The following is a 22,468-nucleotide window of genomic DNA, read 5'->3' on the forward strand; positions in this document are numbered from 1 at the left end:
TATGATAACCTTTTATGTGGTAGGAAGAATAATTTGTAATTCAAGCTACTACAGTATTACAGTATAAATTTTGAGCAGAAAGTGTATCCAAATACAGTACAGGTAGTATGAATCTCCACAAGAAGTTTCTTCTCTTTTAACTACTAATATTGATGACACTTTACATTAAGACACCTTATGGTAGCTTCTGCAAATTGTTGCAGAAAGACTTTAAGTGACTTTTACCAAAAAATGCAAGAAGGTTGAGGAAAATATCTAAATTTACTAAATCGAGTACCGGTACTACCTGTATACAGTTTTAACAACATTTTCATTTTCTTTCAGTAATCTGCTTGTACAGTAATACAATTACATATATTTTTCTCTACAAATATGAATAGGAATTTAATTAAAAAGAATCCACAAAACAACGAGAAAGGAGTCGATATTTTATTATGCAAATTTAAAACTGGAAGAGTACATACACACCCATGTTAATGTTGCTGGGATCTATCCGAGCTGCTCTCAGGCAAGTCCACCGCACTCCTCGTTGACTAACACTCGTGGGCAGGGGAGGACAAATTTTTATTCTATTATTCTAAAAGTTGCTATTGCAGCTTGTCTGAGTGGCAGGTCAAGGCGACCATGCGCCAACTTGAGAACACATGATAATTTTGTCTCCTGTTAAGGCTGCATCAATATCCCAGACACTTCAGGTGTTTGGGGCTGGTTGTGTCATGCACATCAGTCAAAAACATATAAATTTTTTTCAAACCTGTTACTGTTGTGATGAAAATGGATGACATTAAAGAAGGTATTATGATATTCTTCTACAAGTCTTCTTTGTGACAAGTAGTAATAAACTGATGAAATTTTTGATTGAAAAAATAACTTGGTTATGATTAACTTCATTAATTAAATTAAAGTGAAGTGTATTAGAGTACAGTACTACATATCTACAAACTAAATAACAAGTAATGCTCTTATTTGAAGAACCGAGTGTACATACATTACTTGTGGTCTATTGGACTATTTCAGATATACAGTATACCGGGTACAAAAAAAAAATATGATGAAAAGATTTAAAAGTACTAAATAAATATATTCAATCTAAGGTTAATACTGAAATTATATAATTTATTCATAAAAAAACAATATAAAGATTTATACCATAGCTGAGAAATTGTTAATAATTTTTAGAAAACTCTTAAATAAAGAATAAAAACATAGTAATCTAAGAAAGATAACATTCATCATGCCTAGGCATATGTAACGAGTGCATTAACATATGCATCAACTTTAACATACAACTATTTACCGGTCATAGGTTCCTGCTTCACCTTCTGTAACAACACACCAAGGGAAGGAATAAAACTACAGTAGTAGCTGGTACAACAGCCTCACAGGACGCCCTAGAGAAGCTGCTGGGTTGTGGCCAAATTAGTGAATATTTCTTTCTCCTCTCACATCAGCACCTCGCCACCTACACAGGCTTGGTGACTACTCAAGCAGTTCATACACTAGGGGAAAATTGTGTTAGTGGCCAATGCAGTGGTTGTCAAGTTACGTGATATAATTCTCGTGAGCTGCTCTAGTGGTTCTAGAGTTAGGGACATAATCTTAAGGCTACAGTACTTAAAGTAATCTTGGTGGCCACTGCTGTAGTCCTTTATGGTACAGGTATAATCACAGTGGCCACTCTGATGGTTAGAGAGATCTACTTTACAATGGGTCTAGGATGGCATGTGAGTGTTGCTTACTGCCCAGACAATAGCAGGCAGCATACACCAGGTGGGCACATACAGCAGCTTGTCTCCTCCTACATTACGTGACACAAATACAAACAGCACAGCCAACAAGGGAGCAGCAGACGCAATAATGATATGACTTAGTGGGGCGCTGTGGCCCCAGCCCGAACCACAGTAGAAGCTCCATAATATGGTGATTTTTAGAAATCCTGAATGTTTAATTTTGCATAAGACAAAATCCCATAAAAGAAAAACTTATTGAAATTTAAAAAATACCTATACTGAACTGCCCCAGACACAGTTTTACCTCTATATTATGACACTCAAACAATAATCACATAATAAAACAAAACAATAATCATAAATTAATACAGTAAAAGACTCAAGTTCATTGACGAACAATACATCTGATCCTACACTATAAAAAAAAATATGTTATGTCTACTCATATCTACAAACTAAAGGTATGGGACCAAATATCTGACATGCTTGGAACATGGGGCTATTGGATAAGCATTTTTCTGGAATTAGGAGAGCCAGGCCTAAAATGTATTACAGACAGTATACTGTACAGTAAACTTTCTGTAAATATTGTTTGATGATACTATGTACCATGCTCCTTCTCTTATGATGTAGCTTCAACTGTATATTGTAACATTAAAACATAAGATTGTAGGCATATAGTATACTATACTGGTAAACAGCAATAACTGAAGCATATTAATGTCAGTACAGTTATAAAAAGAGCAAAGAAGATACATGTTAGTGGACCAGTACACACTGTCACAGTCTCAGGAACGCTGGCTGCTTCAACACTTGCCTTAGCAACACAGCCCAGCTGGGGCGATGCCTATCTCTAGCATTGCTGCTTCGTGCTGTGTACCCTCTGACCTGGTGTGATTAAAGTGGCGTTAGATGAAACAAAAACAGTCAAAATTAAACTTTAGGGAGCTGATGGCAATATTGTACATCTTTACTTGCCAGGCAGATTTTGAAGACTTATTTTTGGTTCATTTTGAAAAGCAGAATCAAAGAACCAAAAAATATAATTTATTTTGTATAACATCACCAGCCTCAATCGCATTGGCTTGTCATCAGTGTCATATAATTCATAATCCACAGAACTACTGTGGGCTTAGACATGCCTATCTGCTTAACAATTTCATACTTTTTACTCTCCAAAATTCTGACTGACTTCCGAAATCATGTAAGACAGTCTGGATCCGCCACTGCTTTACACTGCGAGCAGAAACAGTTGACTGACTCCTAGCCCGCTAGCAGATGTTTATAAACGTCTCGTCAGATGATCCTAGAACAACTCGGACAGGTCTGGGAAGTTCTAGGCCATTCTACTCTGATCGAGGCTTACAATAGGAAGTAAATCATGAAAAAAAAAAATGACGGAATACACATAAATCTCCCTAAACTTGCCAAAACAACCGCTGCTTGGGACAGAAAACAATCAAAACACCTAGTTTATAAACATTATAATACCAAATTATGCCTCGGCATAACAATATTGTTAGAAGACTTACAAGATGTACAGCAACACTTTCCTACTTGTGCCTCAGCAAGACCAATGGAGCTAAAGTCTTCAACATGTTATAAAAACTTACAGATGTACAACAGAACCCTTCTACCATAATTTAACATTGTATGTGTTTGATAATGCTGTACTGTATAGTTATTTAATTGGAATACAAGAAACATTTTGGAAAGAGGAAGAAAGATATACAGAGAAACAATGCCTTACAAAGAAAATGGAATTATATTGTGCTCTAGCAAATTACATGGTATTGAATGTCTTTAAAAATGCTGTACATAGTTATTTGATTTGAATACTACAGGAAACAATTTGGAATGAGGAAGAAAAATGTACAGTTGTTACTCAAGAGAAACAATGTCTTACAAAGAAGATGGAATTACACATGCTCTACTAAATTACAGTGGAGCTTATCGAGCACTTTGTATTTAGTAAACAATGTCATCAAATTAAAAGAACATGTCCTCCTCAAACTTTCTTTATTATTTCCTAAGACAAAATACAGAAATTTTTGGACTTAAAACTTTTTTACCAATTTTTCCAGATTTTTGAGGTGTCCTCTCTGGAGATGAGCTCCAGCCTACCCACCAGGTTTGGACCTTGGAAGCTGGCAGCAACTTTGAGCATTGCAGAATTAGCTACACACTGAACATTGCTCATTTGTCCTTGTTAGCAAGTTGCTTTTTGAATGTGTCTGGAAATGTAAGATAATGATGGAGTTTTGAAGATGGGTGAAATTGACTTGCTAAGATACTCTTGGTAGTTGATATTGCTGTTTAGCAATGTTGTTATGCTAAGTGATTTGAATGCTTGGCATTTCATCTGAATATGTAATGTCTAAGTATTCAAATCACTTAGCATAACAACATTGCTAAACAGCAATATCAACTACCAAGGGTATCTTAGCAAGTCAATTTCACCCATCTTCAAAACACCATCATTATCTTACATTTCCAGACAGACATTCAAAAAGCAACTTGCTAACAAGGACAAATGAGCAATGTTCAGTGTGTAGCTAATTCTGCAGTGCTCAAGTTGCTGCTATAACCTGAAATAGAAAAGACAAAGATTTCTATACAGTACACAAATATTTATACCTGTCAAATTGTTTGAGACCAATGATTTTACTTAGATCAAGGATTCTACATTATGGATTTGATGGGTGGGAGGAAAACACACGGTTGAGCTGACTTCCTTTATTTCTCTAACCCTGGTCCGGGTGCACCTCACCTTTCTCATGTCGGTGCCTGATTGGCTGTCATTTACCGAACCTGACTACCTTACTGCGTGATGTCAATGCTAGGTCCGCAGCACGCTTCGACCAGCACATGCAACGGACCTAGCATTGACGTCATGCAGTAAGATATACAGTAGTCAGGTAAGGTAAATGACAGCCAGTCAAGCTCCAACACGAGTAAGAGGTGAGGTGCACCCAGGGTACATAAGTCCCGAACTTCCTCCACTTGCTGAAGATGGGTTCTGTGTAACCCAAAACATTAGAAAAATAAAGGGAGCAGCTCAACCCTGCATTTCTCTCCCACCCATCAAATCCACTTGGCATCATGGATCAATCACATTCTACATTATAATTAACCCCCCTTCTGTAGTTACTAAAGTTCCAAATCATCTGCCACATTAAGATGCCTCCCCATAGTGAAGCAATTAAAATCCTTATACAGTACATGTATTTACTTATTAATTGGCGACAAGGATACACTTTAATATTACTACTGGCCATTTCTTGGACAACTCCATTATTGATGGTTTATTCTAAGAAAAACCAACATATATATAATCTTGAATCTTTAACTTTCAAATAAGGTAACCTTTAAATTCATTCATCACAAACAAACCACCCCCTCAATTTCTGCTTCAAAACTAATATTTAACTCCCATTTTACTCTAAATAAATATCTAACCTTCAAGATTTTTACTTCATATTACTGTAAACAGCCAAGGGCCATAAACTTTGTAGATTGTACTTTGATATTTAAGGAAAAAAATGGTAACTTACCCAAGACTGCTGCCATTCTGGTAACTGTCACCTCTGAAGAGACCTGCCAAATATATATTTATATATACTGTATGTGTGGTGGTGTTGGCGAGTGCTGGTGGTGAAAAGTAACCCAAATGGTCACTTCAGATTATGTTAGAATATAATGAACCGAGTCCATTATTATTCTGGATCAGGATATAACGGACCTTTGGCTTTATGGACCAGTCTTCCCTCCAATTAGTCCCATATTACTGAGGTATATTGTGAGATTCAAGTATAATAATTTACAGCAGTACACCAAAGCTACTGAGAATGATCCCTCCACCTATTACCCCAAGCTATTCAGACATCTTATTCCCCATACCTGCATTCATGTGTTTAGTTTTGTTAAGATAAACCTACTCAACATAACTTTTGTAGCTCTTTTTGTTGTAAAAGCCAAGTCAACTGTGCCTGATACTGGTGATTCTGATACTGACACCAACACTGCCTGATACTGGTGATTCGGATAAAGTTCAGTCATATTATGCGTCATACTGGTGGTTCTGACACTATTGCCAACACTAGTGTATGAACCTCCTAATGGTAGGTCTGATAACGATGACTAATATACTAAGAGTATTCTTTGGTATAAGAGAAAAGAGATGCCAAAGATTTAAGGATGCCAGTATTTGTCCTTTTCACCAAAGTTTGCTGCTTTTAAATTTATTTGTCTATATTACTGAACTATTATTCAAGAGAAAAGCTAACATTCTAATGAATCACTAATGGCATCATCAAAATGTTCAAGAGTGTTAATAAGAATGACAATAATCTTCAAGTTCTTAACTAATAATTTTAAACTGAGAAAATGACTTCACTTTAAATAATGTGTAAGGTACAATAATTATTTCAACATGTACAACAAACTTATTAACAACTTTAGTTTTTTCTTAACATAGCAGTTGTGTTTCAAAAGATCAGACTACCGGTACCTAAAGGGGATTTGAAGAGACTAGGGATTAAGGGTCTGAATTACCAATAAATCATAAAAGAAACATGAATATGATCATTTGCCTAACTGGTAATTTGTCACTAATTAAACAAATAACAACTTTACTCCAACAGCAATTTCAATTAGCACTAGCACTAAATTAGTCAATTTAGCCAGGATCAAAATGAAACCCAACCCATGTGCATAAAGCACAACATTATGTCCATAATTCCAACATCTCAGCCATTCCACAGAACCAATAAGTAAAATACACTTAATGCCAAATGTAGTATACATGAGCTGCTCTGCACAAAATAGGACCACAGAATCAGATGACCCTATTTGCTCTTGTCATGAAGAAAATTGAGAGAAAGAAGGAAAATATAAGTCCAAGTTTAAACTGTTTAAAGCAGTCTGATTTAAAATACTGCATGACTGGGCAAATACTGTACAGGTATCCCCTTATGTACGATGGGGTTATTTTTCCCCAAAACCCATTGCAGGTCGAAATATCGTAAATCAGTATCATTATAACATGGGAGTTCAATGGGAAAGATTCTTGACCAGACGGACAGACACACTTGTATCACCAAAAATAATAAATGTACAGCAGTATGTACTACTATCAGCAGAAAAAATTAAACAACACTCATCACATCATTAAGAACACGTCTGGTCATCACCACATGTCGCCTCCGAGGCTAAAACTCTTTTAAGACGGAGTGAAAACCATCGTTAAGGTGAAATATCATAGATAGGGACATTACAGATCGGGGGATACCTGTATACAGTATGATTGTGGCAATTACTTTTAAGTTTTGGATGACTGTTTAAATAAAAGATTATTGGAGATTGTCAAAAAATCTATGAGAATATTTGATGGTTCTAACTCTCTTCTAGCTATGCCAAAATGCATGTTCTGTAGAAAACTATCCCTATACTCAATGTTATGAGGTTATCTTGGGATATATATCAGCACCTTTTATTCTCCATTCTATTGGCCTACTTAAACTTTAATCTTATGTCTGAATATTTTGGGTTTAATATTGTTCTTACTAATAGCTGCCCATCTAATTGAGCATGATTTTTTAGCAGTTATTAATTAATTGTACAAAGTATTTTTTATGTGAGAGAACACAACTACGTTAGAGGTTAACTAAATTAATCTTCAGCATTATTCTATTGATTGATCAATAAATTAATTACTCGTTACAATAATGTAATGTATTTGTTTAATATTCCAAAATGTGCACCCACTCTTACCTCAAGAGTTACCAGGCTGGCTACTGACCTGCACAGTCATGCCTAACTGTTCAAAAAATGGGCAAAAAATTCAAAGCACAACAATTAGAAGAACCTTTCTGATGAGCATAATGCTACACCTGCAGTAATTATACTGTACTTTAAGGGTTAAAATTAATAAAATAAATCATTTTATACAGAATAATACAATACTGTATAATAAAATTTAATCTAAACTAATTTAAACTGATCAAACGAGGATATACTCAAGTATGGGTGATAACTAATCTTTAGGCTTGAGGAGGTTCAGGACAAATGTTGGAGTCCTTATCATTAGATCCTGGAGGATATTGAGCTTTTTTGATAAGCAATGTCTTATAACTTCCATGTTTGGCCAGGTGTCCCTCGGGTCCATGGAGTGCTCGCTTCTTGATGAATTCCTTCACTTCTTCGTCATTTACAGTGGCCATCTCTAAAGTATGACCCCAGGCTAACAAGGCTAATGGCTGATAACAAAAATAAACATAACATTAAAACAGTTAAACAGACATATGTGACCACAAAAATACAAAAAATTTTCTGCATGTGTGGGTGTGTATTTACCAAGGAAAAGGTTATGCCATCCAGTTAATCTACCGCTAGTTACAATGAAATGACATGATTTTTGTACAAATTCCTTTCATGGCATCCTTTAAACAAGCAATGTATCAGATTTCAGTGAAATCCTTGTACCCCTTCCTCATGATTTGAATTTGAAATAAAAAGAAAACAAAAATCTGCAATGATGACATATAAGACCCACTTAATCTTTGAGACTGTATTGTAAATTAATTGTGCCTGTAGTGAATATGGAGTTCCATTCCCAGTCTTAACATATCTCAGCTTTTCAATATACAGTATACACCTTACATCAAATGTGAAATTCTTAAGGAGAGAGGCATGTCTAAGCCCACAGTAGTTCTGTGGATTATGAATTATAAAGACACTGATGATAAGCCAATGTGATTGAGGCTGGTGATGTTATACAAAATATTATTTAAATGTAATTTATGTTTAAATCTTGTCTACCTATCCAAGAAATGATTGATGGTCTATCAAAAAAATATATAAATTATAATTTTTGTTTCTTTGATTCTGCTTTTCAAAATGAACCAAAAATAAATCTTCAAAATCTGCCTGGCAAGTAAAGATGTACAATATTGCCATCAGCTCCCTAAAATTTAATTTTGACTGTTTTTGTTTTATCTAATGCCACTTTAATCACACCAGGTCAGAGTGTACACAGCACGAAGCAACAATGCTAGAGATAGGCATCGCCCCAGCTGGGCTGTGTTGCTAAGGCAAGTGTTGAAGCAGCCAGCGTTCCTGAGACTGTGACAGTGTGTACTGGTCCACTAACATGTATCTTCTTTGCTCTTTTTATAACTGTACTGACATTAATATGCTTCAGTTATTGCTGTTTACCAGTATAGTATACTGTACTGTATGCCTACAATCTTATGTTTTAATGCTACAATATACAGTTGAAGCTACATCATAAGAGAAGGAGCATGGTACATAGTATCATCAAACAATATTTACAGATAAGTTTACTGTACAATATACTGTCTGTAATACATTTTAGGCCTGGCTCTCCTAATTCCAGAAAACACTTATCCAATAGCCCCATGTTCCAAGCATGTCAGACATTTGGTCCCATACCTTTAGTTTGTAGATATGAGTTGACATAACTTATATTTTTTTTTTAGCGAAGGATCAGATGTATTGTTCGTCAATGAACTGGAGTCTTTTACTGTATTAATTTAAGATTATTATTTTGTTTTATTATGTGATTATCGTTTGAGTGTCATAATTTAGAGGTAAAACTGTGTCTGGGACAGTTTAGTATAGGTAATGGAATGCCTCCTTATTTTTTACATTTAAAAAAGGGTTTCTTTTATGGGATTTTGGCTTATATAAAATTAAAAGTTCAGAATTTCTAAAAATCACCAAATTATAGAGCTTCTCCTGTATCTTAATATGTCTTTACTACTGTTTCTATACAAGATATACTGTACTTACCCGTTCTCGTGTTAAAAGAGTGTAAGGAGTGATGATGTGCTTGCGAAAGCATCCAGTCAGCAATTTGCGAAGTCGATCAACCAGCAAAGGTTCAGTACATGGATCATACAGCATGACTACTCCTCCATGCTGCAAGAAACACACCACCTTTCTCATCTAGAATTTAGTGATACAGTATACCTATACAGTAATATCTCCGTTAGCCGGAATCCCTCAAACCCGGAACTCTCCGATAACCGGAATTGAAATTTTTCGTAAAATTGTTCCCAAAGCCTGAATTTTCCAGAAAATTCAGGCTTTGGGAACAATTTTCCAGAAAAATCTGAGAAAATTTTCCCGATACCTGGAAAATTCCGGGGATGGGGGAGTTTTTCCGAGTTTGAGAGATGAAAATCAGGTTCATTTTCTGAAACTTTCGAGAACATTTTTCCGTTACCCGGAAAATTCCGGGAATGGGTTTTTTTCCGGTTTTGAGAGTGGTCTCGTTACCCGGAAATCTCATTCCCGGAAGTGCTCAGCACCAATTGTTCCGGCTAGCGAGGATATCACTGTATATTTTTTATAATAATTCCCCTCTACATTAATAAAAAGTATAAGTTAAGAGTGTTAGTGCTTCTAATTAAATTCAATTTCTAGAAAGTTGATCCTGATAAATAATACTTCACCTCAGTACCTAGGACATGAACCCAACATGTCTTTGTAATTGATAAACTTAAAAACCTTTATCCTTTTAACCCATAACTGACCCTTTTGTAGAATTTATGAAGAATTTTCCTTACAATAAGTTTGAATTGATGTCTCATTGTGAAATTTTATCCTTTTTATATCAGATCCAGTTAAACATCCAAATCACATCCTAATTTATCAGTGAGTAAATAATGAAAGGTTAATACTAATAACAAATGGCACTTGCTCATCCATCATCAAATTCTCAAGCTGCTGTTGTTATAATGGTATTACTGTGCTTCAACAATGAAGGTCTTTAAGCACATAGCGAGGTTAGTAATACACTAGTCCAACAACGGTATGAATCATGAGAGACGGAACTCTGTGTATTTCAATCTAACAAAGACTGTGAACTTAGGTGGGGAATGTGATAACATTGGCTGCTTATTTGCATATTAATTGTGTATATTTCTGTGATTTCAGAGTTATTAGAGCTGTATTCATCTGAAGGACTGGTTGAGCCTCAAGAGCAAGTGTTACCAAGTTCCAAAAAGTTTCCCTGGTGAAAATTTAAAAAAAATGCCCTGTATTAAACCCCTTCCTAAATACTTTACTGACTTCAGATTTCTATAAAACTTTTGTAAAAATAAGTCTTGTGGCAATTCAGTTTTTCTTGTCTACATATTTCCTTGCCAAGCTCCTACATTTCAAATTATTCAACAAACTTTATTTCAGTTATAATTCCCTTTAAAAATACTTCTTTTGCAGAGTATTTAATATATTTACAACTCCGACTCTTTCCCTACTCTATCTCTTACCTTCCTCAGTACTTGCATCGGTTCATGGGTTATGAAATACTGCCGTTGCTTTTTACCCACTTCGTATTTTATTCCTCCTAAATTAAATCATAATAATTACTTATCTTCACAGACTAACATTATGTTATATCATCACACCTCCATTTACTGTACTCTTAATGAAAAACTCCATACATACCTCAATACTGTGAAGCCATCTCTGGATTGGTACAAATTTATATTCTCCAAAAACAGGCCAAATGGGGCGATGTGGTCCAAATGTTGGCAGTGTTCTGTTGTATTTGATTACATTATTCATACACACATGTTTAGATATGTAATTCCAGGGCACTTGTTCCTTTCTCTCCACTGATGGCAGATCTTCAACTCTTATGTGATGTTTCTTGTGATCAAAGCAGGTGTAGTTGACGGGAGAGGAATCCCAGTCCACTTCCAAATGCAGCTGTGAAAAAAATTATTACTGCACAAGTATTCAAATTAAATTTTGATTTTGTATATTTGACTGAATAAATCCCAGTCCACTTTCAAATGAGTCTGGAAAGAACAGATTAAGTATAGTAGCTAACAAAAATTAAACACTGAATAGTATTGTGAAAATCAACTAATTTTGTAAGTCTGTAATTTGTATATTTTTGGGGGTAAATACAGTATGTATCTCCTTGTCCCTCACCAACAGAATTGAGACAAGATAATAATAATTTCCTTATGCCAGATCTGTCATGCATGAGCACTTGGGTAGTGTACAGTAGTGTATATTGTAGCTACTTCATACAAGATATTTATCTTTTCAAAAACATATATTTCGTCACTACAATATCCCGTCTGTGAGCAGCAGACCCAGACACATGATGTATGTGTTGCAAAATTTGATCATTTTGGAAAATGGCGACAACTGAATTAAAGCCCCGGAAATGAAACCTAGTTTTACTAGCTACTAAAAGGATTGGAGAATGAAAACTAACGGGTTTGACTAAAATTCCAGTGACCTGATAGACATTTTAACTTGTAAAGCACACAGAAGAAGAATTAAAAACATAAATCATAACTTTCACACATTTGTTAGTATTTATTTATGGCTGCAACCTGCTCAATAAACTTTAATATCCCAATAAATAAAAAATAAAAATTTTATAACAAATTATCACTGATGATAATTTACTGAATTTTCTTAATAGGCTGATTAGGTACAATCAATGTCTCCACTGCCTCTCTTAAATAGTCCTGCTCTTTGGTTGGCAAGTACAAACTATACAATTACAGTATTGTACAGTACTGTATACTGTACTATGTTTTAGTTTAATACAACATATGCCTGCTGTGGACTCGTAGGGTCACTGGTATGTTGCTTGTAGTAAAGTGTTTTAGGAAAGTAATAATTTACATCATGGTCAGTTTGGGTCCATACATAAGTGTTGTAATCACCTGATATTCTGAGTTCATGTTTCCAAGGTCCATTGTACCCACATTTATTATATAAATCATAAAACTGTTTAGTTCACCACACTGTTAGTCTCAAGGGTATACGAACTTGAGAGGTTATACTATACATGGAAACACCCTGTCTAATGAAACAGTTATCATGACAAAGTCCACCAACTTTTTCAGTCAGAGATAATTACAGGTACTCAATTTTTTTTTTTCAAAACCCTTGAAATAAGCATCAAATCTGCATTTATTTTAAATTGTTAGCACAGGAAAGGGTAATGACATACCCTGCCATTATCACAACTCGTGTGTGGGGCTCCCATTTTAATTCCATGTTTATCATCCTTCAAGCTGTCTGGAACATCAGCTGGAATAACCATTTCTTCTGAGAGCCCTTTAGGAGCACGGGGGAACCATTTACCATGCCAGTCACCAATGGGTTCCACCTGGAAAATATAAAATTATGACAACTTGTATATACAAAACGGTTAATTTAGAAACGTGTAAAGCAAAATGTGTACAGTACTTCCCCATGAATTGGTGAGCTGATGGCTGTTCACATTGAATCTTACCTCAAGGCACCCATGGATGTACTAAAATTGATGACAATTCTATAATTGGCCACATCAAAACTATAATCTGTTCATTATGGAAATGACAAATCGCCACGCCCCCTTTCTTTCGTATTTGATCATAACTGGCTAGACTATCATCCTGGCTGGGTCTGATGTAAGAAGTCACAATGGTTACGGACTTGCCAAGTAGGCGCAATCGAGACTGGTGGGATGCGTGAGCCATGGAATGCATTACTTCCACTATCAGTGTAAAATATTTTCTATGGGTTTTTGATGTGTTACTGTACATTCATCTGTAAAGCTTAATAATTGCAAAAATAGGTAACTTTGTTTTCTGATTATAATAGCCAACAATAACAATGTTTCTTCATGATGAATTAGGTTATGCTAGGTGAACAAATTACTTTCATGCTAAGTGGGGCTAAGTTAGATTATATTATGGGTAAGCCTAGTTTTCATTGTGTAATTATTTCTTATATCTATAACTTTGATTTAGCTTTTCCATAATAGTTTTAGATGCATATTTTAATCTAGATACTGTAGTATTTTATTAGTGTTTTTAATGTCTTAGGTAGTAAATTACAGTAGTTGTGGACTACCTTTCAATACTTAGGAAGGGTTTTTTCTTGTTTGTCAACTGATTTCATGTTTTTGAGGTATGATATTGGAATAGTTTTGTCATTGGGGAGCCGAACCCTATTATTCCTTATGTTTTTCGATTCAAGATACGAAAATTCACCTAATAACAAATTAATTTTTGGAATCTAACCCATTCATATCAAGAGGTATACCTGCACAGTATTATTTTTGCAAAAATTCATTTAGAAAACACATAGATAATGAAGTGATGTAGATTTACTCAAATTTGTTTCCCTCCCTCACTGTGCTATTCTTTTTTTTTCTCACTTGTGATTACTTGAGAAACATCTACCATTTCTTACGTTCTTGTTTCCTGTTTTGCAAAGATAACAGACAAACCAGCTGGAACAACTCTATTGTAAATCTTTCAAACCTGCAAGTGTCTTTAAAATTCTTCAAGAAAATGACACAAGACCAACCACTCAGTGCTGGCAAGTTTGGCAGTTGAGGGATAAAAGTACTGTGATAAAATTTTCTTACATTTCTTGTCTGTCAACATGAACCTTACTAACCTTTACTGTTTCCTCCTCATCATCAACACTCTCTCTCTCCTCCAGTCTCTCACGTTCTTCAACAGTTCTCAAAAGTGCAGATTCTACTTCATCAAATACCTCTCGTTCATGTCTCTGCAGTAAAGGCTGGTCGTATTCCTGAACAATGTCATTAAGCGAATTTGTGTCATCTTCAAACTTCTGTGGTCCTATATCATCTGAAAATATAACATTTCTATAAGAAAAGGCATGCAATGGAAAATAACAAGATAATGCATTATATAATTTACCAGTCACAACAGAGTTTGATACTGTACTATGAATGGCTTAATGTTGAACTGTTCAGGTAAACAACTTAACTATTGTGCATTTTAGATTCTACACAGTAGAGTATATGTTCACCAAGGAAAATGATTGCTGAAAGACTGTTCATTATTAGTACTGTATGTCTTATTTATGAGAATATACATCATCATCATCATCATCTAATGTTTCTTGAAAATCTACTAAAATCTTATTATGAAAACTTTTCATGACCCGTAAGACATTAAATAGCCTAACAATGACTAACAGGACAAAATAAATTTGTGGACAATTTTTATGTTCTTTACACTCTCATACACACAGGAAGCAAGATAACTACTGTATGTTAAAATTATAACTATGGTCCAAACACCAATTTTTGTTTATTATATACTTGTAAAGTATTATGAACTGTTTAATGGTAACCTTTTATTGTTAAGAAGTTTATTTTTAATTTTTGGGGGGTAAATGGCTTTCAAAAGACTTGTTTGTAAAGAAAGTTAAACAATGTAATACTGTATTTTCATCAGTGTTTATGTTAGTAAGTACTGTACAGTACTGTATAACATGAAGCAGCTCACACCTGATCTCTCTGTTTTGGACCAAAGGTGTGATGGGGTCGACTGGTTTACATACTGTATTTGGGTTAAATCATCACCCTAAGCGGAATAAATGAGAGATATCTGAGGACTCTGAATGCCCCCATATGGCAGCCTTTATATGATATTTAATTTTTCCCAGACTTTTGGAAGAATTAGCTCTTTACGGCATATAAAATAAGAAACAATTTGACGCCTAATTTATCTGTTTAAGTCTCGAGAGTCAATATCGTGTCACATCAAGAGCTTCCGAGCATTTCAATTCACAAATTCTATATGAGACTGGAACACATTACAATTTTTTTTAACTAACCTGGAACAATATAGCCCATGTCAGACCCTGGAGGAAACACAAGCCGTGCATCACCCATGCTAGTGAGTAGCACAGCCACGGTGACCCAGGATACCATCAACATCTGCAATTTGACGTGCAACATTACATTATACTGTACTGTACATACACAAATGATGATGACAATACAGTATACTGTATTGTATATTCATAAGATACAAAAAAAAACTCCAGAAGAAAATTACCTCTCTAGACTACACCTACAATTCACAAGACTACTTTCACACAAGAAGACTATTACATTATAGAACCAACTTTTCAGAATTTTATTGTAAACATATAATATTGTAGCACCATGTCTTAAACTGCAAGGATGGATGTGACAGCACTGCCATAAGAAAGGAACAACTGTTATAAGAATGAAAGAATAACCAATAACAGTGTTACTAAAGTATATTATCTAACTCCTTACCTTTTTATAAAAAGCAAAAAGTCTGCATAATCAAGCATTTAGTAACACTTAACAGGAGTGTTGTTACTATACAAAGGTGATTGTAGCTATGAGCATCACAAAACATATTTTCAACAACAGTTTTGGTGTACAAAATGATTATAAGGCAGTAATAAACATAGTGAAATACAGTATTGGTATGTGCAGTACAGTGCAGTAATAATTTTATACCTGTACATAAGAGAAATCAGATGAAATGCTAAGCCGACATCTATAATAAATACGTATACAGTAATACTGTACATACAGTACATTGATTTCTTCATTTTTTTACTATGTTACATGCCCACTCAATCTGACATACAGATTGTGCAAAAAAAAATAAATAAAATAAATAAATAATAATAATCATAAGATCTAAAACATCAAGGGAATAAACTATCTTCATGTGTTAAGAGGAGGAGGGAGTGAGGGAGGGGTCTCAGCTGTTCTGAGCTGTCTCGCGTATGTAGTGAAACGATTGAAAAATTTTGTTGTCCAGCAGGTAAATGGCAATGCAGTACAGTATTATTTTTATTTATTCCTCACATTTACTGGTATATCTTATTTGAGGAAAGCTATGGCTACGGGAGGAAAATACACACAATTTTTTTTTCCTAAATATTCCTTGCTAAAATGGGGGGTGCATTTTTGATGCCATTAAAAAAATATTATACCATCCTAAATTCCCTCTGCTTTATTTACATGACATGAACACTGTCGTTGATTAATTGACACTACACTCGTACTCTCTCATGCAGTGTCAGCAATACCCACACCTTCAAACTTTTGTTCACTTCCAAATTAACATATGAAATTAATGAATACTATACTGAGTAATTTCCTTTTATTTCATGTCACATATTACATTAGAGTAAATGGGAAGAAATTTGACAATCAGGTACAGGTACGGAAACTGGCCGAGTGACTCCTGATAATGAGCCTATTTATCCCAAGTGTATTTGAGGAGTAAGTTATAAGATGAGAGAAGGAGAATGGTATGCTTCTTTGTACTCTAGACTTAATAACTTTGCAAGTTATTAAGTTTTAGTAAATTGGGAATTGCCTGTACCAGAACACGTGTCAGTGTTGGTCAAGTCTGGAATTATATATAAGTTCTCACTTGGTGCTGTCACAATATTCTGTAGCAGGTTGTTCCAATAGTTCACACCTTTTACTCCATTGAAGGTACTATAGCTCTAACAACTTTTCTGTACTGACAGCTTTTACCTAGATTATTCCCCCATACAGCACTGTTCCTAAACATTTTCCTTCTTTATTCTTAGGTTGTTCATTAACTTGCTCCCCTAGTGAGATTTGTACCCTTTTCTCTATAATTCCCCCTTTCATACTCAATTAGTGTATTACTGTTATTTCCCTTTTTTATCACTATAATCATACAAACATAATATCCTTTGCTTCCTCTTGTCGTCCTCCTCCTCAAGTCATTCATGCACTTTTCCAATGCTTTTCCCTCTCCTCCCTTTTATTCTGACACTATCTATCTGGCATCTAAACCCAACGTTTCCTTCAATCTAGATAAAGTAGATAAAAATTTAACCTTGTCCTAACACTTTTCAATCAAAATTCTATTTCTTTCACCATGTTCCCTCTTCTCCTTCTCTTATTTCCTTCCATCTTCTCCTACGGTCATCACCCCCCCCCCTTCAACTATTCCACACCTCCTCTCCTCTTTTCCCCCTCATTCCATCCTGCTGGGCAAGTCCCATTAATGGCTTGTATCAATATTGACCGGCCAAGTGTGAAAGCCACAGGTGGTGAGTGGGCTTTTCAGCTACCACAGCAGGACACCTGATAACGCACACGCACACATTAAATACACAGCTGCTAGCTTTCAACTTACCTTTTATGGAACAAAAAATCAACAAACCCTTTCATTTCCACTGCAGAATGTCAATTATACTGTACTTTCATCATTTTAATCTCACTGTACAGTGCAGTACAGGTATGAGAAATTTAACAAATTAAGGATGAAAATAGCTAGGGTAACAACACAATTTATCACCCCAAGTGAATGGTTTTAACCTTAATTACATAAACCATTAATTTATGATTACTTCAAGATAAGAATTCTTTTCCTATGCTTTGTTACAAGAATGAAAACCATGAAGTGTTTTTTTATTCATACCATCAAGAGGTGCTAACACAGCTACCCATAAGTGTCCCAATATTGGTACATGCCCTACTGCATTATATTGTTTGCAGTGACCGTGACTGTAAACTTTCTTAAATTCAGAAATTCTACTTTAACAATGGCTTCCAAGAAATAACCAAGTAATAATGTTTTTGGAAGTGTGTGAAGATGAACCACATTACTCTTGACATCACGGAAAAAGCTGAAGTACTAAACTAGAAAAGCATTTTTCCTCAAACCTGCTGAACAGTATGGTGTTGGAAACAACAATTTATGATATCAAGAGGCAGTATGATAAGACATAATTCACTGCCTGGATAATGAACAGCAGAAGTTGATACAATGAAGTGAAAGGGTGCCTATTTCTGAGCTAATTCTAATGACAGATAATTATATACTCACTTTAGCTATTGTACAATACTTGTTTATTATTTCATAATACTGTACAGAACCTGTATATGGCCACCTTTACCTCAAATATACCAAGCTGGCTAAGGATCCAATTATTCATACATAATCATTCAAAAACAGGCAGGAAAGGTCAAAATACAATGCCTGTGGGAATTGTCCTGCCGGATATAATGCAACAACCGGGGTCATCAACCTAAATGAGTCAATTACTGTACAGTACAGTACAGTATATGAATTTATTATTTTCACCACTTTTCAGCTTACTAGCCAATCAGTCTGTTCTCTGTTAGGACCTTCATTGTCTAGTATTAATACAATACCCAGAGAAATCCTGTAAAGTATGGATGTCACACTAAATAACATCCTTCTCACATCCAAACACGAGATCCATCCCAGGACAAGTGAGAGGAAACTATGCTACCACTGTACACTACCAAAATTTCATGATGGTTACCCTTTTAAACTCTGAGGCAGATCCAGGGGGGGGGGGGTTCCTGGGGGTCCAGGACACCCCTCCCCCTTTCATCAGATAATTCCAATACTTTTTCAGGCATTTTTGTAAAGTGAAAAGCAATTTCCATTGACCTCAATATCTCCTAATATCAAGTACACATGGCTTCAAAATGCCCATGATACTGACCACCCATTTTGATATTCCTGGATCCACCCCTGAAACTATGGTAATAATGTACAGTACATAAGCTTTCCATAGAAATAAAATGTTTTCTTGCTTGATGATATGAATTCAGTATACTGTACATACAAGTAGAGTACTCTGTACCCCAAAATTTAGTGTTCCGTTTTTCTCTAGTTTAACTATGATGTGAGTAGGTTATCAAAGTAACTCTACCATGTTGACAGCAGCTAGTGTATGTACAGTATATGTTGCATGAGCTACGGTAATCTGCTGCTCCTGGGAATGACAACAAATTATTCCTTAATTAGTATATCAGTAGGACCAAATTAATAAAGTCAGATTCATTCCTAGTAAACTAAGATAAGCTTTGCAGTGTTGTTTTTTATTTAATTTAAAGGAACGATGAAGTGCCCTACTCACAGCATTATATTAACACAACACTTTTCATACACCTACACCAAATTTATCTTATCATAAATGTACCAAAACTTGGACGCTACACAAAGTCATGTAACAAGAGAGATTAGACCATCTTCAGCTGCAAGGAGGAATTAAATAAATTCAATGTGTGTGTGTGTGTGTGTGACACATGGAACATATACATGTTATGTGTCCAAAGTGACACAATGAGGATACACTTTAAACTAAAACCAGCCATATTATATAGGTTAATATAAGTTCATAACCATCTCAAAGGACATTACTCCACCATATGTAGGGTCCAATTCAAAGGCTTACTGAAAATCCCCTGCCAGCATTGCAAGTCTGTTCATAACACAGACGGCACTCTTTCCAACAGTTAACCTGCAGTCTAGTCACAAAGAGACGACCACACCACACATTGGTGGAAAGAGCATCACCTATGTGTTATAAACAAACATATGCTGGATGGAGATTTTTATTTTGACTACCGGTATACATACCTGGAGCAAAGATATGGTTGCCCAACTAAGAGTCACAGCCTCGAGTTAATGAAGCCACAAGTAAAAAACTTAGAGCTAACTTCACTGGATTAACCTGCCAGACATATTCAGTTACATTCTAATATTCTTATTTTAAGTTTTTGGGGTATTTATTGTTACAAACAATAATATAAAAGTACAATAATGTCATTTCTGGTGCTTGATCTGTTGACTAACACTTCCTAGCAAGTACAGTACAGTACAGTACATGTACTACTGAAGAAATGGCTGCTAAATTCAATGTCACGAAGTGTACGAGGATGCACCTGGGATGCACCAATGGTAAGGAGGCATATCTTATGTCCCAATGGGACGAAGAAACTGCATCAATAGAGACTGAATGCGAAAAGGACCTAGGTGTGTATGTTGACAATGAACTGAAGTTCTCGGGTCATTGTGAGAAGAAGGTGAATCAAGCAACAAAATTATTAGGTCTTATAAGAAGGGCATTCAGATATCTAGACGGTCCAACCCTCCTAACGATCTTCAAAAGCGAGGTGCTTCCCCACCTGGTGTACTGTCACCCAGTCTGGTCCCAAAGATGTGCTAGGCCTGTCAGTTGATTGAAAATTTCCAAAGGAGGGCCAACAGACTGGTGCCTGCACTTCGACACCTCAGTTACCCAGAGAGATTAGAGTGCCTGTAACTGCCTAGCTTATACTGTACTACAGGTGGGCAAGGGGAGACCTAATTGAGTTGTATAAACATCTTAAAGGGCACTACTCAGTCGAGTGTCCATACCTGGAGCTGTCGTTACTTTTAATGTTTACAAAGACTGGAATCACAAATTTACGGTTTACGAGACATAAATATGTGACGCCACGGAATAAATACTGTCAATATTTACAGTAAAATCCTTATTTCTTGGTCTATACAGCACATAAACATGAAATTATTGCCATATAATCAGTTTTTTGCTATGCTTTACCCTGTAATTTCCCTCATCTTTCATGCCCTGCCCATTACAAGCAATTTATGATTGGGTAATTAGTGACAAATGACCTGCCGCCAATTTTTCAAAGAAAATTATTCAAAAAATGCTGTGATTTCACTGTGTTTTATAGTGGACATCATTATAGTTTTGGTAAATGTGTCAAAGTGATTATTTCTACATTAAACCTAACCTAACTTTAATTGATAAGAAAACAAGCGGCAGAAGCGTTGTTAAAAGACCTAACCAAAGAAACCTACGTAACCTAACTTTCTAGCCGTGAGGTTCCACCCTCAAGACTCCCCAGCATATTAAACAGAAAGAATTTGCTCTGATATGGTGTAATTTGACTTCTTTTTTTTGTGGATGACAGCAGCCACCTGGACCGAGTGGCTCATAAACGTACCGCGAGTCTCCTGAGCATAGCCGTAGGCATCGATCAGACCCAGCCTTACCTATTTATCACTGCACAAGATGAAGTAGTGTTGCTACTGAGAGCCTAGGCACCTATTTATCTACCAAATTAATCATTTTCCAAAGAATTTATTATTATATCAGAACTCACTGATGAAAATAGAGTAAGAATGTAAACAACAAAACAAATAATGCTTCGATGGGTTAGTTGTCAATATTAGCCACCTAATGTATGTTATTAGTCAAAATACAGTTAGATTTAATAAAACACCAAACTTTATTAAATTTAGGCTAAATTAATTATTTGGCTAAATGGTTAACTCATGTGGCTTTCTGTCAGGAATGTGAAATGATAAAAAATAAAATTGAATGCGTGACCAAATTATTATCAGCATTTATTCCTTAATACAGTATGAGGTGCACCCAACCAGGAGTGCTCTGCTGCAGCCCACCACAGAACCAACTCAAGCGTACATTACTACGTAAATATATGCATATATACTGTAGGGTGTTAGACATAAAAGGTATGTTTAATGTCCATGTCGCCTTGTAGTACCATATGCCAACCACACACTCCTCTCGAAAGTTTCCTTGTAATTCATTAATCATTACGAGTTTTCACTCGTATCTAACCACAGCTTAACATCATCTTTTACGAATTAAGAAATGGTGACATGTAATAAAGTTAAATTTTACACTTCATTACTGAAATAATGAGACTAAAGTGGGGTTATAAAAAAAATAGACTCATAACAATTCATGAATTTTAAATGGACCAGAACATTCTAGCCTCCACCTGCAACATGTTGAGGAGGAATAGGACACAAAAACATAAATATACCTTCATGGTTCCGGAGTGCGTAAACTCCCTAGCGAGCCAGCAGCCCCTCACTCGATGTATCTCTCACCGTTACACACAGCTGACTGAGGCTGACTGGCTGCGTTGAAAGTTTCACGGTTTCAGACAATTTCAGTTTCACATACTGTACTCGTCCCACGGTCCCAGTAGATACTGACAAACACCATTTTTTAACTACTCTACATTTCCTCATTCAAAGTTCTGGAATTAAAAAGTTTAAATATATCAAGTTCTCAAACTCATATCTTCTTATAACAAC

The 22,468-nt window shown here is 35.5% G+C and overlaps 1 protein-coding gene across 1 annotated transcript; it reads right to left on the reverse strand.

Annotated features, from left to right (window-relative positions):
• Positions 1-415: 415 nt before the first annotated feature.
• On the reverse strand, positions 416-22,468 carry LOC121863510. Its single transcript, XM_042362188.1, has 8 exons — positions 22,192-22,468; positions 15,372-15,474; positions 14,178-14,374; positions 12,739-12,897; positions 11,205-11,468; positions 9,543-9,671; positions 5,285-7,987; positions 416-4,318 (listed from the first exon to the last, which is right to left on the reverse strand). The coding sequence occupies exons 1-7, from the start codon at positions 22,195-22,197 to the stop codon at positions 7,772-7,774; spliced, it is 1,074 nt and encodes a 357-aa protein (XP_042218122.1). The 5' UTR covers positions 22,198-22,468; the 3' UTR covers positions 416-4,318; positions 5,285-7,771.

This window comes from Homarus americanus, unplaced genomic scaffold (genome assembly GCF_018991925.1).
Source record: "Homarus americanus isolate GMGI-L3 unplaced genomic scaffold, GMGI_Hamer_2.0 scaffold41366, whole genome shotgun sequence".
In the NCBI taxonomy this organism is placed as follows: Eukaryota; Metazoa; Arthropoda; class Malacostraca; order Decapoda; family Nephropidae; genus Homarus; species Homarus americanus.